The sequence below is a fragment of the Dermacentor silvarum genome, chromosome 5, assembly GCF_013339745.2.
Source record: "Dermacentor silvarum isolate Dsil-2018 chromosome 5, BIME_Dsil_1.4, whole genome shotgun sequence".
Lineage (NCBI taxonomy): Eukaryota > Metazoa > Arthropoda > Arachnida > Ixodida > Ixodidae > Dermacentor > Dermacentor silvarum.
In genome coordinates, this window is record NC_051158.1 from 186,565,006 (window position 1) to 186,587,281 (window position 22,276).

At 51.2% G+C, this 22,276-nt stretch overlaps 1 protein-coding gene across 1 annotated transcript in view; it reads left to right on the forward strand.

Moving 5' to 3' along the window:
• LOC119454643 (nuclear pore complex protein Nup155) overlaps positions 1-22,276 on the forward strand; it is a 176,445-nt gene that overhangs the window by 33,246 nt on the left and 120,923 nt on the right. The window contains exons 3-4 of the mRNA XM_037716517.2: positions 5,708-5,967; positions 13,271-13,520. Coding sequence (XP_037572445.2) covers positions 5,708-5,967; positions 13,271-13,520 — 510 coding nt within the window. The remainder of the gene's footprint in view (positions 1-5,707; positions 5,968-13,270; positions 13,521-22,276) is intronic.

Genomic DNA, 22,276 nt, shown 5'->3' on the forward strand with positions numbered 1-22,276 from the left:
ATTTCTGCCGTCGGCGTCGCCGTGAAGTTCCATATGACGTCAATGGCGATGAAATCGTCGCCGAGCTTCGGACGCTGTATGTGCGAGTGACCGGGCGCGATGGACGCACGCTTTCACAGGGAGCGAACGGACGTCCGAGTGCAAATGCGCGTTCTGCGCCGTGCTCCCTGAAGGGCTAGAATGAAGCGTCTCTTTCCTCCTTTACAATCGCCATATGTAGAGAGAAACCTGACTTTCGTTGCGCGAAAGGCCGTGGGGGGACGGGAGGGAGGGGGGGGAGGCGACGTTTAGCTGCGGCACCAAATGCGTATTTATATAAAAACGTTGCGAGGTGAGAAGGTTGGTAAAATTTCCGACACTGCTTGACGAGTGTCCAATTCTGATCTCGTCGAAAACCTCCGAGCTGCCTTCAGAGGCACCGGCAACAGTCGCCAACGCTGTGCGCGTTCGGTGCGAACGCGGGCACAACGCCGACGGCGTCGACAACAGTTGTGCGCGTTGCTGGTGCTGCTGCATGTTCAAGATTATACAGCTGATAAAACTACTATCCTTACAGTTACTCCGTATAGCTCTCTACTAATTTGCTATCGCAATTGATGCTTTGCCTTTCGGGTGAAACTACGACAACTTTTTTTCAATACTGTGGATTTGAGAAGTGATCAAGACTTAACATTTTAATATAGTTGTGATGTACATTTATTTATTACAAAGAAGTGCAATCAAACTATGCTGAATGTTTAGGAAATGTTTGGTGAACATTACCCAGATAATACTAGGAAGCTCTCAGCAGCTGTTGTACACGTTTTTGGGTGTTGTGAACTTTTTTCAATATTGTGGACTTGAGGCAAGACAGGGCATTTTAAATATAATTGTGGTATACATTTATAATATAGTATAAGTGCAATAACACTGCTGAATCTTTTGAGATGTTTGTTGAACCTACCCAGCTACAGTAAAAGCTCGATGATACGATCATGGCTAATACGAATTTCCGGATGATACGAATTTTTCTGTGGTCCCGGCCGAGCCTCATTACTTTGCAACGGGCTAGAGAATGGTTGTTACGAATCGATTTTCAACCTGCGTCGGTTGATACGAATAAACGCCGCCCCACCGACGGCCGCGAAAAAGAACAGCGCGCAGTCACGCGCTTTCTCTCCTCTTTTGGTGCGGAGGCGCGGCGCCGGACAGCGCGGACTCCGCGACTGGGCGCGAAGAGTTTGAAGCGGTGGCGCTTTTGGTGCTTTTGTACTTTTCCTCCTTTTCTGCGAGCCGTCAGATGGAGTGGCTGCTGCGCTTCGGGCCGCGTTCTTCGTGTTTGCGCCATTTTGCCTAGTCGCAGCGAGCTATGTCTCGCAAGCGGAAAGCACTCTCCTTTAAAGAGAAATTAGACATTCTTCGAAAGGTCGATGAGGATCCCAAGAGGAAGCGGACGGAGTTGGCTAAGGAGCTAGGCCTCGCAACGTCAACACTGAGCACAATTGTTGCACAGCGAGACTATCATGAAAAACGTGCTTTCGTTCAACGTCAACGCGAAGCAAGCGAATTCGAACACGCTTATTTCGAACATAACGCGCACCGACAATTCTCTTAGCAGCGCGCCAAATCATGCGGCGGCACCTCCGACCGGCATTGCTCCGACACCGCCATAGAGCAAAAGCTCAGGAGAGACCCCTCAATGCCGCGCGCGAAGGAACGGGGAAAAAAAAAAAGAACCCGCGGCGGAAATTTCCTTCTCTCTCAAATTGCAAGGTCGCCGTTTCTGCATCGCGTCAGAACAAGCGTGTACGTGCCGACTAGAGTGTTCTAGACAACCGTATTCTAGCACACACTAGTGCCGACGTCTCAGCCACGCAGATAAAATGGCAGTGAACCCTTCTCCTCTATTTTCTAGTCGCATGTTGACCTTGCACGCTGCGGCAGCAGCGCAGAGGGAAGCAGCGGCGGAGGCACAGTCGGGCCAACGAAACTGCCACGCCCGCAAACTCTCGCTTCCCGATAACGGCAGAAACGAAACTTCAGGGGGCGGCTAAAATAAGCTGGCGCCAGCACGGCGGCGAGCGCGCACGGAGATGTGCGCACGGAGTCGAAGGTGAGAGCCACGAGGGAGTTGAGAGGGAGGGCGAGGGGAGCCACCGAAGCGGCGGAGTTGACGCGGCCAAATCCGCTTCCCTGCCGCCCTCCTCCCTCACCTTCGACGGTCTCCGCGCGCACCCGTGTGCCGGCGCCGCCCGCTCGCTCCCTGAAGCTTCGTTTTCTGTCGTTATCGGGAAGCGACCGTTAGCCGGCATGGGCAGTTTCGTGGACCGCGCTTGCTATGCGCTTGCGCGCCGCGATATTTCACGACTCGCACCGTTCGTGCATCGTGCTATGGTGCACGAATACTTCAAAAATGCGTCCTTTTAATTCGAACAAATTTTCGGGCCCCTTCGAGTTCGAATTATCGAGATTCGACAGTAGTTTTAATTGTGTTTCGATGATACGAATTTCGGCTAATACGAATATTTTTCGTGACCCCGTGAGATTCGTATCATCGAGCTTTTACTGTAATACTGCTGAAGCCTGAGCAGCTGTTGTGAGTGTTCATTGTGCGAACTTTTAATATTGCAGACTTGAGAAGTGATCAAGACTAGACATGTTTTACATAATTGCAATATACATTTATTTGTTTTAATATAATGGATTTTTAGCAAATCTACAATGAATGTTTTGGAAATGTACGGTAAACTTGTCCAGTTAAAACTGGAGAAGTCAGAGTAGCTGTTGGGAGCGTTCATAGTGTTTTGTGAACTTTTATTTTTCAGTATTGTATTGAGCTTGCAAAGTGATCAAGGCTAGAAGTTATTAACATCATTGTGATATACATGTATTTATTTTTATATTAGTGCAATAACATTAAGCTGAACGCCGCTGTTGTAAGCGTTCATTTTGTGTTGTGATCTTGAGAAGTTATCAAGGCTATATATTTTTATTGTAATTGTGATATACATTTATTTATTATAAGTGCATTAAATCTAGTCATTTTTGGAAATTTTAGAGTAAGGAAATCCTACTTTGGATGCCACTTTGAGTCCTTGAAAAACCTGTGACAGGTACTGGGAAGTCCTTGAATATCCTTGAATTTTTGCCTTGGATACCTGTACGAACCCTGCAGGCTTTTAAGGTTACCGTTGCGAAGACCATTCCGCAGCTCGAGCGACTAGCAAAGTTTATGAGCATAAAAATAAGCCAACTTTTGTGCAGTCGACAGGGTCTTGAGGAAGTAAATTGGTAAGTTCCGGCATTTCACGATCTCGGGAAACTGTCAGACGTGCGGAGATCTTGGATAAGCTTTAGATAGTCATGTTTTATATTTTGAATTATCTATATATCAAACTATTTCGCAATTCCTTTCGAGTTCGATATATCCGGGATCGATTGTATAACATTTGACACAGTGATGTGGCAACCAAAGTTTGGTGAACTCGTGCATGAGTTCACCCACATGGTGACGAACTAATCCTGGCCACGGCGGCCGCATTTCGATGGGCCAAAATGCGAAAACACCCGTGTACTTAGATTTAGGTGCACATTAAAGAACCTCAGGTGGTCCAAATTTCTCGAGTCCCCCCCTACGGCGTGCCTCATTATCTGATCGTGGTTTTGGCACGTAAAGCCCCATAATTTTTTTGGGAGTGACGAACTCAATGCACAGTCAACGTTCATTACAATGGGTGTGCATGTAACATACTTTTGGATATAACAGACCATTTATTTTGGTCAGTCTATATTATCAATGTAACAAATCCCGCTTTTAACACTGCCAGCTGTCACGGACTACCGGTACAGGGGTCACATATTTGGGCAAATTTTGTCTTGATGGAGTAATATAAGCCGTCATTTCATGCGGCAATGTGTGTGTACAGCACTGCACTACATTCGAACCTCGTTATAATGAAGTTGAAGGGGGAGCCGACATTACTTCGTTATATCTATAATTATTCAATTTTGAGGGTCTTTCGCGTGCGCTTTCTACTTGGCTCGACGTTGTTGACCAGCACGTCAACCAACATAACGCAGTGTTCCACTCTGTAATAGATGAGAAAAGGGAACAACGCCGTGCCGGCTTGGCTCGGACGGTTCGTGGCCACATTGCTGCGACGCCAGTGTGATCTCGGGGGCCACGGCCTGGGCGTGACCCCTAAGATTGCGCTGGGGAGATGTCTGAGGCCAGGCCCAGCAGCTTGCGCCGTAGACGAGGGGAGGGAATCCACCATCTTTCTCACGACTTTGTGTAGTCGCGCAGCATGGCGCGACTTGTGCAGGCTTGCATGAGACCCCTGAGATTGTGTTGCGGAGATCTCGGAAATCTTGGAGGCTGCGAACGCCGAGAATTGTTCCCTCGATTGCCGTGTGGTCGGTGATTCGAGTTGGCGAGAGGTTCGTTGAAGTCGGCACATACCCTGTGAATTCGTGATGCTAAAGCACGAAAGGTGTTCGTTCAAAAGCGGTGCATACCCAGTGGGTTTGATTCCCTTCGGCATCGCATTAGATCTTGTTCATCATTGCATAGCGGCACATTCCCGGTTGCACGTGCCTAGTTACACGAGTTAGTGTCAATGACGAGCGGCACACTGGCGTGTGCCCATTGACTCGAGTTGGCATCAACGAGGTTCTTTGAAGACCAGCAGTGCCCACTGTTCCATTGTTATAAAGGAGCTTCATAGAAGAGCGGTACATACCCAGTCCCGCATCTGCAGCGACCCACGTTGGTGTGAAAGAGGTTTGTTGAAGAGCTGCATGTGCGTACACGTCGGCGCGTACTCGGCGACTTTGTCTGACGGTTGGTTTCGAACCCTATCACCTTGGCACAGCAGCCCGACGTGCTAACTGTTCCACCACAGACTACCCGGTGAACCAGGTAGGCGGGTGAACGGTTAGACACAAACATACGTAGACACTTGACAGATAGCCCCCAGAAAGTGCGTCAAGTACCCTAAGAATGCTAACGCATCAAAACGTACAATTCAAAGTCGCGCAAAAATTTTGGAGACTCGTCTGTAGCTAACATCTACGTAATGCGTAGTGTTGCGCATATCATTAACGAGACCTACATTGTTGTTTTTGCGACGTCTTCGAGCTTGCGTTTGCGCTCCCGGAATTCGGTCTGGGTCGGCAGCTTCTTTTTGGAGGGCCGGGCCATTTCGGCAAGAGATATTGACGTGCCCTTTCGGTGGGAATCGTTGCAGCACGAAACGCTGACGTGCGTTGAACTGCCGATTCTCGAGTGGGTCAAAGCACTCTTTGTTGTTTTCCTTATGCTTAGTGCTTTAAGATGGTGATGGGGAACCAAAAGAAAATGGAGTTGGTGAGCAATGTCAGAATGTGATGCTGCCAGAGCAAAATATGACGCTCACTTCGCACCACCTGCAGCTGCCTACATGCACGTTTGGGTTATTGCCTATTCAAAGCTTGCAGTACGCTTCCAACGGCAGTACGCCGTTGGAAACGCTTATCTCAGTAAGGTGGGCGGCGATAGCTGTGAGTGCACCAAACCACGAGGAGATTTGCTGGCCCCGCAGTAGGAAAGTGAGTGCGCGATGGTGATTTCACGTGACAAGTATTGCAGGCAACCTGCCGTGGCGGTTGCCTACTGCTGTCTCGCCTTGAAAGATACTCTGCCAATTGCGTTGCTCTAAGGGTGGCACTATTTTTTCCGAGGTTGTAGGTGAGGAACTGCTACTCTTGCCCGAGCCCGTGTTTACGCTGTCGGCTGACGGTGCGCCTGCGACGTGCGTGGTGGGATCGGCATCGGGACGGATCTTCCTGGGGGGCCGGGACGGCTGCCTCTACGAGATCGTCTACTCGGCCGGCAGCAGCTGGTTTGGGTCGCGCTGCCGCAAGGTGAACCACTCGAGCAGCACCCTGGCCTACCTGCTGCCCGCTTTCCTCAGCCTGCCCTTTGGCGAGGAGGACCCCATCGTGCAGGTGGGCTGCTCGAAGGCTGCACTCGTGATGCATGAGAACACTCGATAGAAGTGAGTGGCACCTGTCCGCCAGGTGGCTCCTGAAAAGAAAAAAACGCATTGCTGTGCCATTGTGTGTTCGTGGTGGCACTGGCCAGGATTTTTATCAACTATGACGGCTTATGTTCTTTCCAGAAAGCTTCGCTACCAGCTACCCATCGAGCTTGGCCTTTATCCAGGTGTTATGTAAAAGATTCCTTGCAAAGACTGTGACAGAACCTAGATTGGTGAATCGGGAAATTTTAGGACCAGTACGACGTGGCAAAGGGGAACACTGCATCGTAGGACGCAGCGGCCATCATCGCCAGGGAAAATCCCTATCCTAAACGCTTACCGCTTGAATCATTCTACGTCCAGATAACACAACATGCGATAAACAGGCTACGGGGAAATGTACCAGATACCTATACATGCTCATTGCGCCATCTTCCCAGTATGTAAGCAAGGGCTGTGCATTTTCATTGTTATTGTGGACAAGGGGCCGGTAGGGGCCCCGAAACGTTATCCTTTGTTTTTCTTTATTTTTCCAGATTTTTGCGAGTGTTTGCTTATTCATGCTTCAATTCATTATATATATATATATGTATATATATACTGGAAAATTCCGAGCAAGTGCCCCCACCCATGCAAGAGCCCCCCCCTCCCCCAACTTCACTGCTAATTTCAAATTTCTGTGCTGTTCCGGGAAAGCCCCTCCCTCACTCCCCCCCCGTTTCGCGGCCTTATCATGCACCACGCCCAGGCAACACTGGCCTGCCACATCTAGTCCTCATAAATTATGTCAAATTTGGCAAATCGCACCGGTGCGCCGTTTCATCTAATGATGGTCGCACTCGGGCGCCCCTGTGCATCGGGGCGAACTGCGGCCGGTGGTTCGCAGTTCGTGGACCGCCGGCCGACGGCGATATGTATCTACCTGTCACAGTGACGTGACCACTCAGCGACAGAGGAGTGGTCACGGCTACGCTTTGGTGTCGCCGGCAGCTTCACTGCCGCTGATGATTCGCCACCGATATCGCCGCTAGGCCTTTTCTTGTTCACTTCGAATCCTAGCAGACGGTGCTTCAGAACGAACTGCCCACACTTCCAAGCAGCAATGTTTTGTTACCGTTGTTGCCTCTTTACCCTCTCCTCGCAATAATTTCACACGAAGAAGAAAACATGCTGATATTTGCGGCGCCGCCAGCTGTGATGCGAGCATGTCCAAGCCACGGTTCGCTGTCCACCTTCGGTAGCCATGCGCTGCAGCCGAGATTGACTTGTTTCGGAACTCTCGTTAGTCCTAAACGTTTGATCGTGGACATGGTTTTTAATAAAGTGACATTACGCGTCACTTTCCTCTAGCAGACATCATTTTGCCTGGAACAGAAGCTGCGTAACCAATGTTCGTGTCGCCGGTCGCAGATACGTGCCGGTGCAGTGTCGATGCACTATTTCTGCAGTTCTTTCGATGGTTTTGAGAGTGATAAACAGCACTAACAAATCTTTAACTTACCGTATTTATTCGAATCTAGGCCGATAGTTTTTTTCAAATCACACACGAAACTCTAGGGTCGGCTTAGATTCGAGGATTTTAAAAAACGCGCCAGTTTTTAACTGAAACTGATAAATATGGTGCATAGTTAGCGCCATCTAGAAAAGTCAGTATCCAGCCGCTACTAGCCGCGCCAGTAGCCAGCTGAAGTACACGAGCGACGTCGCCATTTTGACCTGCGTCGTATCGGTAGTATCGGTATGGTGCAGCATCGGCGCGCGGTGTGGCGTTATCGTAATGGCACCAAATGGGCGATGCCACTATAGTGCCGCTTTCTAAACGAATACTGTATTTACTCGAATCTAACGCGCACTTTCAACACGACCCTAAATCTGCGTCGGCATTTCAAAATGGCCGCCTCGCACGCGCGTCGTGCCTAGCTACCGTAGCATGCGGAAGCTTCCTCCGTGTGCTGCAGTACACGTGCTTAGGCAATAGTCTACCGTCTGTCTTCACGTTCTCAGCGTCTGCTCTATCAGCATGAAGTACCGAGTTCATCATGATGCCGCATTTAAAAGGAAAGTGATCATCTGTGCGGAGACGGACGGAAATCGGGCCGCATCACGGGCGTTCGGAGAATCCGAAACTTGCGAGCGGGACTGGCGCAAACAGAAGGAGAGGATTTTCGCCAGCAAAGCAATGCGGAACGGTTTCAGTGGACCGAAGCAGGACGTAATCTGCGACGATCCACTCCGGCGATACGATCAGGCTTGGCCCTATCTTGAAAGCAATCTGCGACTGGTAAAGTCCGCCGCGCGCCGTGTTTTCGCCGCGTTGAAGCGAGAGGCATGCTAGCACGAAGGCGCGCTTCGTCTCCAGCGTTTTGACAGTTCGTTTCCGCGGTCAACGAGCGAGGTGCGTTCATATTTGCTTGAGCGCGCGTGACACCATGCTTGTTAATAGCGGTGTACTAATTTGCTACCGCATTCGATGCATCGCCTTTCGGGCGAAACTGCGACTTTTTTATTCATCGCAACATCAGTGCATCGGGAGGAAATCTATTTTTCCAAATTTTTCCTCGCGGAAAACGGGTGCGCGTTACAATCGAGGAAGCGTGAGAATCGAGTAAATGCGGTAGTTGTGCTAGCCGTAGAGGCATCGTCAAACGTTCAAACCGGGCGGAACTTCGGCATCGGTCTGTCGTTGGAGGGGGCCACGGGAGATGGTTTTTGCGTGCGCCGCAACGTGCGCTCCTTCCAAAAATGCAGCATCTCTAATGCGCTGGATGGTACTGAATATAGCGCACTGTTTGAAGATGTCAGCAGTAAGGAAGATAGCGACGAGGCTAGCAGCGATGGTGACATAGAATGAGCTCGGCATGTTCAAATTTAATAAATGGTGTTTCATTTTGCGAATGCTGTCCTCGCTTTTTCGTTCGGCCTACATTCGAGGTAAGTTTTTTTTTTTTTCGGACTTCGAACTTTTGGGGGGTCGGCTTAGAATCGGAGTCGGCCTAGATTCGAGTAAATATGGTAATAAAGTTTGTGTTAAATGAAATTGTAATTGCATTCCCACTGCGCTTTTTTTTTTTCTGGTGGGATAATTTTGTTGTCACAATCTTCAAATTTGGTACCGTTCCGGAATATAGCGCCCCCACCCCCCCTAACTTTGCCGGTAATTTCGACTTGCTTGAGGGAGGGCGCTTGCTCGGAATTTTACGGTATATTGTGTGTAAATAGATACAGATAGATAAAAATAATTATGGGGCTTTACGTGCCAAAACCATGATCTGATTATGAGGCACGCCGTAGTGGGGGACTCCGGAATAATTTGTACCACCTGCCGTTCTTTAATGTGCACCTAAATTAAAATACACTGGTGTTTTCGCATTTTGTCCCTTCGAAATGTGGCCATCATGGCCTGGATTTTATCCCACGACCTCGTGCTTCACAGCCCAACACCATAGCCACTGAGCAACCACGGCGGGTAGACAGAGAGACATATAATATGGTGGGGTAAAAAAAAAAAAAAAGAGTAAACCAAATTACTCCAGCCCGTCAGACATACCGACCGACCTGCCACGCCAGACGCTGACTTCTTCATGGCAGCATTGCTAGATGGCGCAGCGTGTCCAGAAGAATGTGTGAGATGTGAGAGAAGAACCTGGCTACAGTGCATGCATTGCACGTTTTGGCATTGGCTGTGTGGTGTGTCGTCACATTGCTTGAATGTTAATCGTATTGACTTAATGGAAAAAAAGACACATCCACGCAATCAAAGCAATTGCTACAAAAGAAACCCATACGGGTTCCTCGAAAGAAAAGCCTCGCAGTTCGCCCTGCCATCTGCTATCCGCCTGGTTAGCTCTGACGGTAAAGCGGCTGCCCTGGAAACTGAGTGGCCCCGAGTTCGAGTCCCGGACCAGTACGAATTTTTCCTCGACTGTGAAGCTTTTCATTCGAGGAACCCATGTGGGTTTCCTGTGTAGCAATTGCTACGATTGGGTGGATGTCTCCTTTTTCCATTAATTACTTCTCTCCACCTAGTGGATTTCCGCTAGGTGGAGTCGTGACATCAAACACTTGCCTTTGCTTCGTGTTGTCGATAAATTCGACTTCGCCCTGTCATCTGCTAGCCGCCTGGTTAGCTCAGATGGTAGAGCGGCCGTCTCATGTTATTGACGTTTACCTTTATTGTTAGATGGGTCTTGCCAGGATTTTTTATTCTTTATTTTTTTTTGCTATGTGGTGAACTTAGGTGACAATATTTGGTGATTCACCCAAGTTGCATGCCATATATTCGGTGACATTGCAGGCAGTGCGTCTTGCGTAAAGGCACTTGTGCATGCGGCTGGAGGCAGGGCTTCCTTGAGGCTTTCGCAGTACATGCTTGAGGCTTTCGATTGAAATTTAGGTTGTTTACGTGTGTTGTGCAGCCATTTGATACTTTGCAGAGAGAATTACCACTACAGTCGAATCCCGGCACAACGAAGTCCGCTTCAACGAAATTTTCACCACAACGAAGTTTTTTCATTCCCCGTCGATGTCCCATAGAACATAATGCATTGAAATTCCCTCCAAAACGAACTACATGGACACGTTTTCACTTCAACGACATTTTTACGAAGCAGACGTGAGCAAAATTTTTTAAACGGCAGCTCACCGAAACCCCTAAAACTCTTTTTTCATGCCTTCACAAACCATCGACCTTCATAGCGTAAACACACAGAAACTTGAGCTGCTCGGGCTGCAATGTAAACAAAAAGCCGCCATGCCGCGTTAGTGATGGCGATGCAATGCGCCCGTATGGAGGAGCATCCGAGCTCCGAAGAAACGTTTTGGGTCATATTTGTTAGAAAAATAACACGCCTATAAATTACATACACGCATCAATTTTATTTTTATAGTATGTCTAATTATTAATGTTCTATAACGTTTTGTGAGAATTTCTTGGGTGTACCACACCAATTAAAAAGTTGTGGTTGCGAGGTCAAATCCCGGTAGGGTGCGCTGAGGCGTTCACGCGATGCACGCTTGACAACAAGTGATTGCACGCCAGTTGGTCATTGTCTCCCGAAGGTGTCAAATCGGTATTCGGGGAAGCATGTCGCCGCCGACAAAGAAGCGGAAGTTTTTGTCGCTAGAAGAGAAGGCTAAAGTTATCGCCCAGGCTGAAGGCGGAAAGAGAAAGTCAGTCATCGCGGAAGAATTTGGGATTCCGGCGAGCTCCCTTTTTACTATACTGAAGTCCAAGGACGCTATAGCCAGAGTGCTAGCTTCCGGAAGTCGGCGAAACACAAGAAAGTGACTCAGCCGGTGCACGAGGACTTGGACAAGGCAGTATACACCTGGTTTGTGGAGACGCGGGCCAAGAAGATCGCTCTTAGCGGTGATATTGTGCGACAAAAAGCACTGAATTATGCCTGCTTGCTAGGCATAGATGACTTTAAGGCCAGTGTAGGTTGGCTGAACAGATTCAAGTTACGCCACAGCATCATCGGCAAAGTTTTGTGCGGTGAAGCCGCTTCGGCGGATAGTGACGGCGCCGCTGCGTGGATGTCAGCTAGCCTCGCCGGCATCCTGAATGACTACTCACCGTCGGATATTTACAATGCAGATGAGACCAAACTCTTTTACGAAATGTTACCCACCAGTACCCTGGATTTAAAGGGGCTGCGCTGCCATGGAGGCAAGCACAGTAAGAAGCGAATAACCGTGTTCCTGTGCGCCAACATGGACGGTTCGTACAAGCGGCCGCTGTTGGTCATCAGCAAAAGTGCCAAACCACGCTGCTTAAAAGGAAACTGGAGCCTTCCCGTGAAGTACATGGCTAACACTCGGGCGTGGATGACCCGGGCTATTTTCGGAGAGTGGGTCCAGGCTTTCGACTGGGACATGGGCAGGCAAGGCCGAAAGGTTTGTCTACTCTTAGACAATTGTTCCGCCCACATCATAGAGGGCGACGCCGAGCTGGAAAACGTGCAGTTAAAGTTTTTCCCACCAAACTGCACCTCCATCATTCAACCCCTCGACCAAGGGGTCATCCAGAGCGTCAAGCGGGCCTACCGTGAGCGCCTCATTCAAAGGCTGCTTCTAAATCGCAGTTGGGCCGCGAAACAAAAGTGGACCTGTTTATGGCGCTCCACATGATTGCCGCTTCGTGGTGCGCAACGAGAAGCACCATAATCAGCAATTGCTTCCGCCATGCTGGGTTCAGCGCGCAGGCTACCGAGACTTCGGACTCCGAAAACGAAGATATAGATGGAGACGGGTCGCCGTCTGATGAAGTCGAAGCCGCGTGGGTAGCCCTGCTGGAAAGTGGACATGTGCCCGCCGGTGTACATCCAGACGAGTACATCCAAGCTGACTCGTGCGTGGTGGTGCGCGAGGAAATGACCGACGAAGACATCCTGAACAGCATCCGGGAAGACTGTGTTTCGTCAGACGAAGATGACGCAGCCGCGCAACGTGAGCCCGGACAACCGACTACATCGCAGGTAATGGACGCATTCGACACGATCAGGCGTTCCATCGGGACCACGGACAACGATCAGGCAATGGCTTTGCTCGCGGCATTCGAGAACCTCGTTGTGCCATCGCTTGGCAGGAAGCGAAAACAAGCTAAGCTGACTGATTTTTGGCATTAAAGATTGCTTTTTGCGTCAGCGAGTCGCGTGTCATCTATGTATTTGATTAATATCGCGACAACAAATTTCCGCGACAACGAAATTTTTCGCGCTCCCCGTCAATTTTGTTGTAGCGGGATTCGACTGTACTTGATGTAAGCACAGCGGTAGTCTTTTTGGACTGCTGAATCCTGGTGAGGGGCACATTAACCTTCGGATGGAATAGTGGTACCATTTATGCAAAGCAAGCAAGCCTTGCAATTGAGCACCGCCTTTGTAAAATTGCAGTATATCGTCGCTGTAAATATTGGCGCAGGACGGTGTTTGAGCCTTGTTCGTCTTCCATCGGCTGTGGTTCTGAAGTTGTGCCTCGAGTTGAGAGTAGGTGGTGCGGGTTTTCAGTTCTACAATAGATGGTGTCCAAATCTACGAACCAGCTACCGCTCTCTGGATAACAGAAAGAGATTTCGAAGGCTATGCTTTTGCTGGCTGCATTCGCCAGAAACGATTAGGGAGCCGGAAATGCGTCATAGGTGCCATGTTTTGGACATCACCTATTGCTTTCAGTGTGTGTATCCAGCTAACCTTTGAGATTACTTTTGGCTACTCGGAAGGAGCTGTTGCTTCAACAACAAGCTTGTTTCTCGCCCACCATTGGTGTAACAGGTGGTGGTGGATGATGGCCGGAAGGCGCTCTACACGCGCTCCGAGAGGGGCACCCTTCAGCTTTTTGATCTGGGTGTCCGTGGTGACCAGGCCAGCCGGGTGATCTCACTGCAACTCCACCAGCTGGTCCAGATGGCTTCACGCGTGGCACCTACAGTGGACACCGACAACTTTCGTGTCCTGGTGCACATCCAAGTGATACCGCCTGCGGAGTCCCCACAGGCCCACCTCGTCGTCATCACTCAAACTGGTGGGTTGTGCTCCTCTCGCATAGGGGGCTGTCAGTGGAATGTTTAATTGCGTTGAATTGTTTGTTACTTGATTTCATTCACACTGCAGGTTTATCATTTCATCAAGCCCTTTTCAGACCTTTAGTGTTTACTTGTGATATTGTTGGATTGTCGGGCAAAATCAGGTAGGTGTTCTAGATATGCGTAAAAGGGATAAACTGGACCATGGGTTCTCAAAGTGGGTTCCGCGGAACCGTGGGGTTCCGCGAGCAACTGATAAACTTTCCGTGGTCCCGCATTCGCCAAGTGGCTAAAACAGTGAGCACGAGGTGCGCTCGATCCACACAACCCCCATTACCCATGCCCGAGTGTCAAAAAGCACATCACAGTGCGTAACGCCAATGCACGAACTGCACAATAAATCAGCAACCAGCCACCCAACCTACGAAAACGAGCAGCCATGGGCAGCGCGCCTAAGCTTTCGCACTTGAATCGCAGAGGCCGTAACCATGCGCATTTGTAGACTGGGTAGGTGCTGATAGCGTGCGCACGGACGTATACGTCAGTGGAATAAAAAAAATGCACAGAGCACCGCAAATGCGTGCCGCAAAAGAGCAAAAACGGCACTAGCGTACAAAAACAAAGCGGCGCAGTCCACATCGCTGGTTCTTTATTCTATGCCATGGTCCTCAGCGGCAACCGTACGCGATGCATGACTGGCAGCAATGCCGGAATGCTCTGTGTCTACTTGTGCCCCCAAAGCCTTTTCTTGCGTTAATCGCCGCGCGTAACACCGCGTTGGCAGCTAACCGCCTGCCTTAATAAGTGCGTAGTCGCCATCTATGGTCGCGTCGATAGCCACTACAGTTTCGTCCGCAGTGGTAGCGGCAAACAGTAGTTTCGCTTCGACTCGGTGCCCTCGTCGGCTGCGTGCCTCGGCTGCGTGCGTAGTCGCCATCCATGATCGCGTCGATAGCGACTGCAGTTTCGTGCGCACTTGTTGGAGCAAACAGTAGTTTCGTTTTGACTTGGTGCGTGCGTCGGCCGCCTGCCTTCTGAACCGCAAGGTCGCCGTCCTTGATCGCGTCGATAACGGCCGCAGTTTCGTCCGCAGCGGTTGCGGCAAACAGTAGTTTCGCTTTGACTCAGTGCAACCTGTCGAAGATGAAGAGCACCGGCTACATCGCGATTGACGGACAATTTGTTGGCGACCAGCGCACTAGCGAAAAAATAATCGGGATGTGCGCGTGGTAGTGAAAATCGTGTCTCAGATGAAGACCCGCGCTGCGAAGGATGTTGCGAGGCCTTCGCCGCTGCTAGCTCTAATCAGTCATGAGATGAGAATTTCAGCTTCCGCACTGCTCTTGTGCGATAGAGAAGCAAGACTTGCCGATTCATTCAGTAAATAAAAGCGTATTGACGTAGTAAGCATTCATTTATCGTTTTCTTGATACCCAGTATAATTTGACATTCGGTTAATTAGGACATTTTATTTTGGTTAATTCGGGGGGGGGTTTCCTTGGCGCTTCATGAAGCTTAGCAGGGTTCCATGGAAGAAACATGCTTGAGAACCCCTGCACTGGACAAAAAGTAACATTAAGCATGGCAAGAATTGTTATGGCAATTATCGTCATACGATCTGGTTGTTGTAACACTAATACAGTTGAACCCAGATATATCGAGTCTGAAGGGGATTACAAGAAAGTTCGATATATAGATAACTCGATATATAAAATACAAATTTCATACAACAATTTTCAAGGGGATTTTACTGCTGTTCGTTATACACAATAATATATTACAGTAGAACCCCGCTGTTACGGTCCCGGGTGCTGCGTTTTCCCGGCTGTTACGTCGTTTTCGGCCGGTCCCGGCACAGCTCCCATAGAAGACCAATGCATTGGTAACCCCGCTGTTACGTCGCAACTGTGGGACCGTTCCCGCATCATACGTAGCGAACTGCCGCGCCGCGCCGGCCCGAGCGGCCATTTTGACTTTTCATGCCGCTTGGCTTGGTTGCTTGACGATGGCATTGGCCGCCCAAAGTGCTGGGGGCGATATTTATTACGTATTTTCGGTTTCCGCCAGCAAAAGTATGGCCTTTGAAATCCGCTTTTGCTATCTCAAGATGATGTCTATGACGCGTTGCGACCCTAAAATTGGTTTTGGCTCATAGATGTTCCGTATAAAGTCCTAGGGCGATAACGCCGTCGCCGCGCGCCGTATGCTTTCTTTCGCGCGCGAGATGCAGTCGTTGGCTCGCCTCGCACGCTTTCACTCGCACATACAGCATACGGCGCGCGGCGACCTATGCCCGCGTGCCGTATGCTGTATGTGCGAGTGAAAGTGTGCGAGGAAAGCCGCGCGGCCAAATGCTGAATGTGCGAGTGAAAGCGTGCGAGGGGAGCCGACGACCGCGTCTCGCGCGCGAAAGAAAAGCAGGGAGGAAGCGCGCCTCCCTCCGTTGCGCTCGAGGCACCAGCGAGGGAGCGAAAGGGGGGGGGGGGGGGATAGCGGGCAGCGTTGTGCTCTGGCATCATACTGCGCGGCGGCACGCGGTCCCGCGGGCCGTATCTTGAAAGCGATCTGCGTGGGGGCAGATTCTACGCAGTGTAGGTGCGTCGGCGCTCGTGGCTTTGTGCGTGCTGCGTGTTCTCGGCGTGTCACCTTTACTTGGGAGTGCGGAGAGTTGCGAGCATGCGCTACTCTCGATGGAGGAGAGACACGACCGGTGGCACGGCAAACAAATATTTAATATATACAGGAGAGGTAGAAGCACGCGGCACACAAAACTGAAACTGAAACTCAAAACTAACGGTACGAAAAACTAAAGACATCACTCCACGAAAAAGCGTACTTAATAGAGAATTCAAAACTAAATACAGCACATCTCATTTCCGGAGCCTAGCTCCGCCTTAACGTCTCTATGTCAGTCCTAGTCTTAGCCCTTAAAAGTCTGACCACCTTGGCCCCGGCCTAACTGCGTCGATATCAAAATGTGGGCTCTTACGGTCCGCCGACTTGACGTTCCTCACGTCGGGTCCAAGTAGTTCGGGTGTCGTTACTGCCGTAGGTGCCCACGACTCACGTTGTCTCTTTTCCGGCGGTGAGCTCGTCGGTTTGTCGGTGATAAGCTCGTCAGCGATGGCGCTCAGCGTAGCTTAGACCCACCTGCCTAGGCCTAACGTCGGGAGCGCGTCGCAACTCCTTCAGGAGTGCCGACGTGGCGTCCCGAGGAGAATCAAACGTGCCGGTCTGCCGCAGAAGGGGGAGCCTCTCTGGGGTGCCTGGTCCTGCCGTGAGAAGCTGCAGCTCGTCCAGGAGCCTCGCCCGAACTTGCCGAGGTCGACGGCCACACCTTGGACGGCCAGCGTCGCGGACTCAACCAGACCCCCAAGTCTCCCGTCGCCAGGACATAGCTGGAGATGCGACCTTCCTGACCCGGTGCCATGTTGAAACTCCACGGACAGCGCCGTTCATCCCTCAACTATGCCTCGGTTCGTGCGCCTCGCGCGCTCGCGCCGTTCGGAACACCGGGCATCGCGTGCTCCTCTTCTTTTTCGCACCACAGGCGGCCTCTTACATGTGACACAGCGCTCAGTTTGGGTTGAAGCGATAGACAACAGCACGAAGGTCACTTCGCTCGCTTCTGCAGCGGCGCTTAACTGCGCGTGTCCGCGCTCATCGAGTGTGATGTGTTCATGTTTGCCTGTGGGCGCTGACACCATGTTTGTTAATTAGTTAATAACCGAATGTTTACAAGTTTATACAGATGATAAAACTACTATTCTTACTTTGTATAGCTCATCGCAATCGATACTTCGGCTGTCGGGCGAAACTACTTTTTGTCGCACGTAAGAATTTAAATAATATTGTGTGCAGTTCAACACTACTCCCATTTCTCAATTTTTCCTGTTTCCTGGCTCTTGCGTTTCCCGGCTCTTACGTTTTTTTTTACCGTCCCGGGAAAAACGTAACAGCGGGGTTCTACTGAATATGTGTGTTCGATATATCCGGGTTCGACTGTATGATATTGCTACGAGAGAGACATTCAGCCTGGGGCAGACGACGAAGAGGACGGTTCTCTCTGGTGCTGGTGGCTGTCCACCATCTTGTCTACTGTGTCTCTCCCATACTGTAAATACAGTGTCAGTAGTCCCGCCTTGTGTCGTTTTACGTAACATCTTTTTGATGGAGGTGCTGGGTAGTTCCCTGTTTCGATCACGGAGCTCCGCAACGGCCGCCTCATCACGCTTGCGAACATGTCAGTCGGTGCAGGCACATCGTCTTCACCCCCTGCCCCTCCCGTTGCTCCAACCTACATCGTTCTGCCTCCTGCTCGTGATCCTGGCGTATTTTCCGGCCAGGATGGGGTTGACGTCGACAAATGGCTCAACCTTTACGAACGGATCAGCGCCGGCTACAGGTGGGACCCGACCCTTACGCTCGCCAACGTGCTTTTTTACCTCGATGGCCCACCACGGGTGTGGTTCGAGACACACGAGGCGGACATTACCAGCTGGGACTCTTTTAAAGAGAAGATCCACGACGTTTTCGGTGACAGCACTGGTCAGCAGCTTGCTGCGCGGAATGAACTTGCGACTCGTGCACAGACATCCTCCGAGTCATACGTCTCGTACATTCAGGACGTTATCGCTCTTTGCCGCCAGGTTGACGAGCACATGCCTGAGTCCGAGAGGGTTTCTCATGTGCTCAAAGGTATCGCCGACGATGCTTTTAACCTGCTCGTCTATACCAACGTTGATACCGTCAACAAAATCATCAAAGAGTGCCGGCGGTTTGAACACGCGAAGAGCCGCCGTATTCACCCGGCTGCCCAATACGGCTGCAACTTCATCGTGTGATGCCGTTCGCCAGCCGCCCACCTGTGACCATGTTACTCGCATTGTTCGTCGCGAGATTGAAGCCGCCTGTCCTGCACCTATTCAACCCCCCGTGTTTACAACCCACGCCAGTGACCCATCGCAGCCATTGGTGTCTCTCATTCAAGCTGTCGTCAGGCAGGAGTTTGCCAATCTTGGCCTCCCATCAGTGTGCCCACTGACTCGTCCTGACGCTCGGCCTTATTCCTCTGGACCCGATCGACGCACCTACACCTCTCCCGTTTCCTTCCGCAATCCTGCGGAATGGAGAACGCCCGAGATCAGCCCATCTGCTTCTCCTGTCACCAGGCTGGGCACATTGCTCGTTATTGCCGTCGTCGTTGGACCTACGCATCTCGCCAGACCTCCATGTACCCTACTCCTTTCAGACGTCCACCCGCTGGTTCCTCTACTTGCCACTCGTCGTCCTCCCACGAGCCTCTTCCCTCTGACGCCACTGCTCCTGTTCGGCACGACGACGCCAATCCCGCTCTCCGCAGCCTCGCCGCTTTTCCTCGCCGTCCTTCTCTGGACGATCGCTGCAGGAAAACTAGATAGTGCAGCTTATGGAGGTGAAGCTGCAATGCCATCGTCCCCTGAAAATCCTCTACTGACGCTCCCCACTCACCATAGCCTCCTCGAAGTCAAAGTCGACAATGTTCCTGTGACCGCCCTCATCGACACTTGCGCACACTTGTCTATTATGAGCGCCCGTTTACGCCGTCGCCTGCAGAAGATTATTACGCCGTCTACGACACAGACAATACGTGTTGCCAATGGTGGTGCTGTTCAAGTGATCGGAATGTGCACCGCCCGTGTCAGCATTGCCGGTTGTCACACTGTTGTCCTTTTTGCCGTCCTCACTCACTGCCCCCATGACCTTATCCTTGGCCTTGACTTTCTTTTGGCACACTTGGCCTTAATTGATTCTTCTTCGGAAACGCTCTGCCTCGATCTTCCTCTTGTATCAGATGCCTGCGAAACGCCCGTCAGCCGCGTAAGCCCCACCGATTTTGTTCGCCTACTGCCGCGAGCCGTCACGTACGTGTGTTTGTCATCGACCCCTCCCGTTCCCGACGGCGACTATATCGTCTCTCCGATTACAGACGTCCGCCTGACGCGCAATGTTACTGTGCCACATACCATTGCGACATTAGCTGATAACTGTGTGTTCCTCCCGCTACTAAACTTTGGTCTGACCCCCCAAGTGTTGCCCCACAAGATGTCGCTTGCACACCTCACCGCTATAACAGACCATGACGTCGAGGTTGTCGCCATAACTGCACCTGAGGAAGCTGCAGTTTCCCCGTCACCAAGTTCCGACGACAGCATTTTTCGCAACATGATTGGATCAGACCTTTCGCCTGACCAAGCCGACGCTCTTTGCCGGGTTTTGGCCTCATACAGCGACATTTTTCGACATTCGTGATCAACCCCTGGGCCAGACTAAGATTGTCGCCCACCGAATCAACACTGGCGACTCTTTGCCCATTCGCCTTCGACCTTACCGTGTGGGTGCATCAGAGCGCGAAGTGATTCAAAAAGAAGTGGCTAAAATGCTTGCGAAGGACGTCATCGAACCATCATCTAGTCCTTGGGCCTCTCCCGTCGTATTAGTAAAGAAGAAGGACGGTTCCTGGCGTTTCTGCATTGATTATCGGTACCTCAACAAAATCAACAAGAAGGACGTGTACCCTCTTCCACGTATTGACGACGCCCTCGACTGCCTCCATGGTGCCACCTTCTTTTCATCCCTGGACCTTCGATCTGGCTACTGGCAAATCGCTGTAGACGACCTGGATCGCGAGAAGACCGCCTTCGTGACCCCTGACGGCCTTTACCAATTCAAGGTCATGCCTTTCGGTCTCTGCAACGCACCAGCCACGTTTGAGAGAATGATGGACACACTGCTTCAAGGATTTAAATGGTCGACGTGTTTATGTTACCTGGACTACGTGATAATTTTCTCCCCCACTTTCGCAACACACCTGGAGTGCCTTTCGACCATTCTAGCAATCTTCCGACGAGCTGGCCTCCAGCTAAATTCCTCGAAGTGCCACTTCGCTCTTCGTCAAATTACTGTCCTGGGCCACCTCGTTGACGCTTCCGGTGTCCGACCGGACCCAGCGAAGGTACGTGCGGTCACGAACTTCGCCGTTCCACGGTCTGTTCATGACGTTCGTAGTTTCGTGGGGCTTTGTTCCTACTTTCGCCGTTTTGTGAAAAACATTGCGGCGCTCGCACGTCCACTCACTGACCTTCTCAAACAAGACGTCCCGTTTTGTTGGGGTCCTCTACAAGCTGATGCCTTCTCTGAGCTGATCGCCGCCCTAACGACTCCACCTATTCTTGCCCATTTTAACCCAGCTGCTCCCACGGAAGTGCGCACAGATGCTAGTGGTCACGGCATCGGTGCAGTTTTAGCCCAAAACCAACGAGGCGTTGACCGTGTTATTGCGTACGCAAGTCGTCTCCTATCGAAATCTGAACGCAATTACTCTATTACGGAACGAGAATGTCTTGCCCTTGTCTGGGCGGTTTCGAAATTCCGTCCTTACTTGTATGGCCGCCCTTTCCGTGTTGTCACCGATCATCACACTCTCTGTTGGCTTTCTTCACTGAAGGACCCTACTGGACGACTTGGTCGTTGGGCGCTGCGCCTTCAGGAGTACTCTTACTCTGTTACCTACAAGTCTGGCCGCCTCCATCTGGACGCGGACTGCTTGTCCCGCTACCCTGTTGACCAACCAGAGGGATCGGACATCGAACCTAACCCCTGCATTATGTCTATGTCTCAGTTTCTCCAGATTGGTGACGAACAACGCCGTGATGCTTCTTTGATCGGCTGGAATCCGTACCTAACGACGCCTCACTGCGCATGTTCGTCCTCGTGAATGGCACACTTTACCGTCGTAACGTCTAATCAGATGGCCCTGAGCTGCTTCTCGTTGTGCCTATACAGCTGCGTTCAACGGTACTGCGTGAGCTTCACGACGAACCAACTGCTGGTCACCTTGGTGTGTCCCGCACGTACGACCGTGTCCGGCGCCGCTTCTTTTGGCGCGGTCTCGCCCGGTCTGTTCGACGTTACGTGAGCTCTTGCAACAAATGCCAACGTCGGAAACGTCCTGCCGCACCCTCTGCTGGACTGCTTCAGCCACTCCCCATCCTGACCGAACCATTCTTCCGTGTTGGTTTGGACCTTCTCGGTCCTTTTCCTGAGTCACGATCCGGCAACAAGTGGGTCGCCGTTGCTATCGATTATGCGACCAGGTATGCAATCACTCGAGTGCTCCCCACCAGCACTGCTACTGACGTTGCCGATTTCTTGCTCCACGATGTTATTTTGCACCATGGCGCCCCTAGCCAATTGCTCACAGATCGAGGCTGCGCATTTTTATCACGAGTAATCGACGATCTCTTGCGCTCCTCCTCAACGCAGCACAAGTTGACCACTGCCTACCATCCCCAAACGGTGAGGCCACGGCTGCAACCTCACCGAGCGACTAAATCGTACCCTCACGGACATGCTCTCAATGTATGTTTCATCTGACCACCGTGACTGGGACCTGGCGTTACCTTACGTGACCTTCGCGTACAATTCATCGCGTCACGATACCGCCGGTTATTCACCATTTTATATGCTCTTTGGCCGTGAACCGACGTTGCCAATGGACACCCTGTTACCGGCTGCTGCCGCGTCGCCTAGCGAATATGCACGTGATGCCATCGCTCGTGCCGATCACGCGCGTCAGATCGCCCGCTCTAGGCTGTTGGCCTCGCAAGCGACCCAGAAGCACCTCTATGACAGCCGGCATCACGACGTTCGCTTCTCACCCGGTGCCTTAGTTCTCCTGTGGTGTCCATTCCGTCGTGTTGGCTTATCCGAAAAG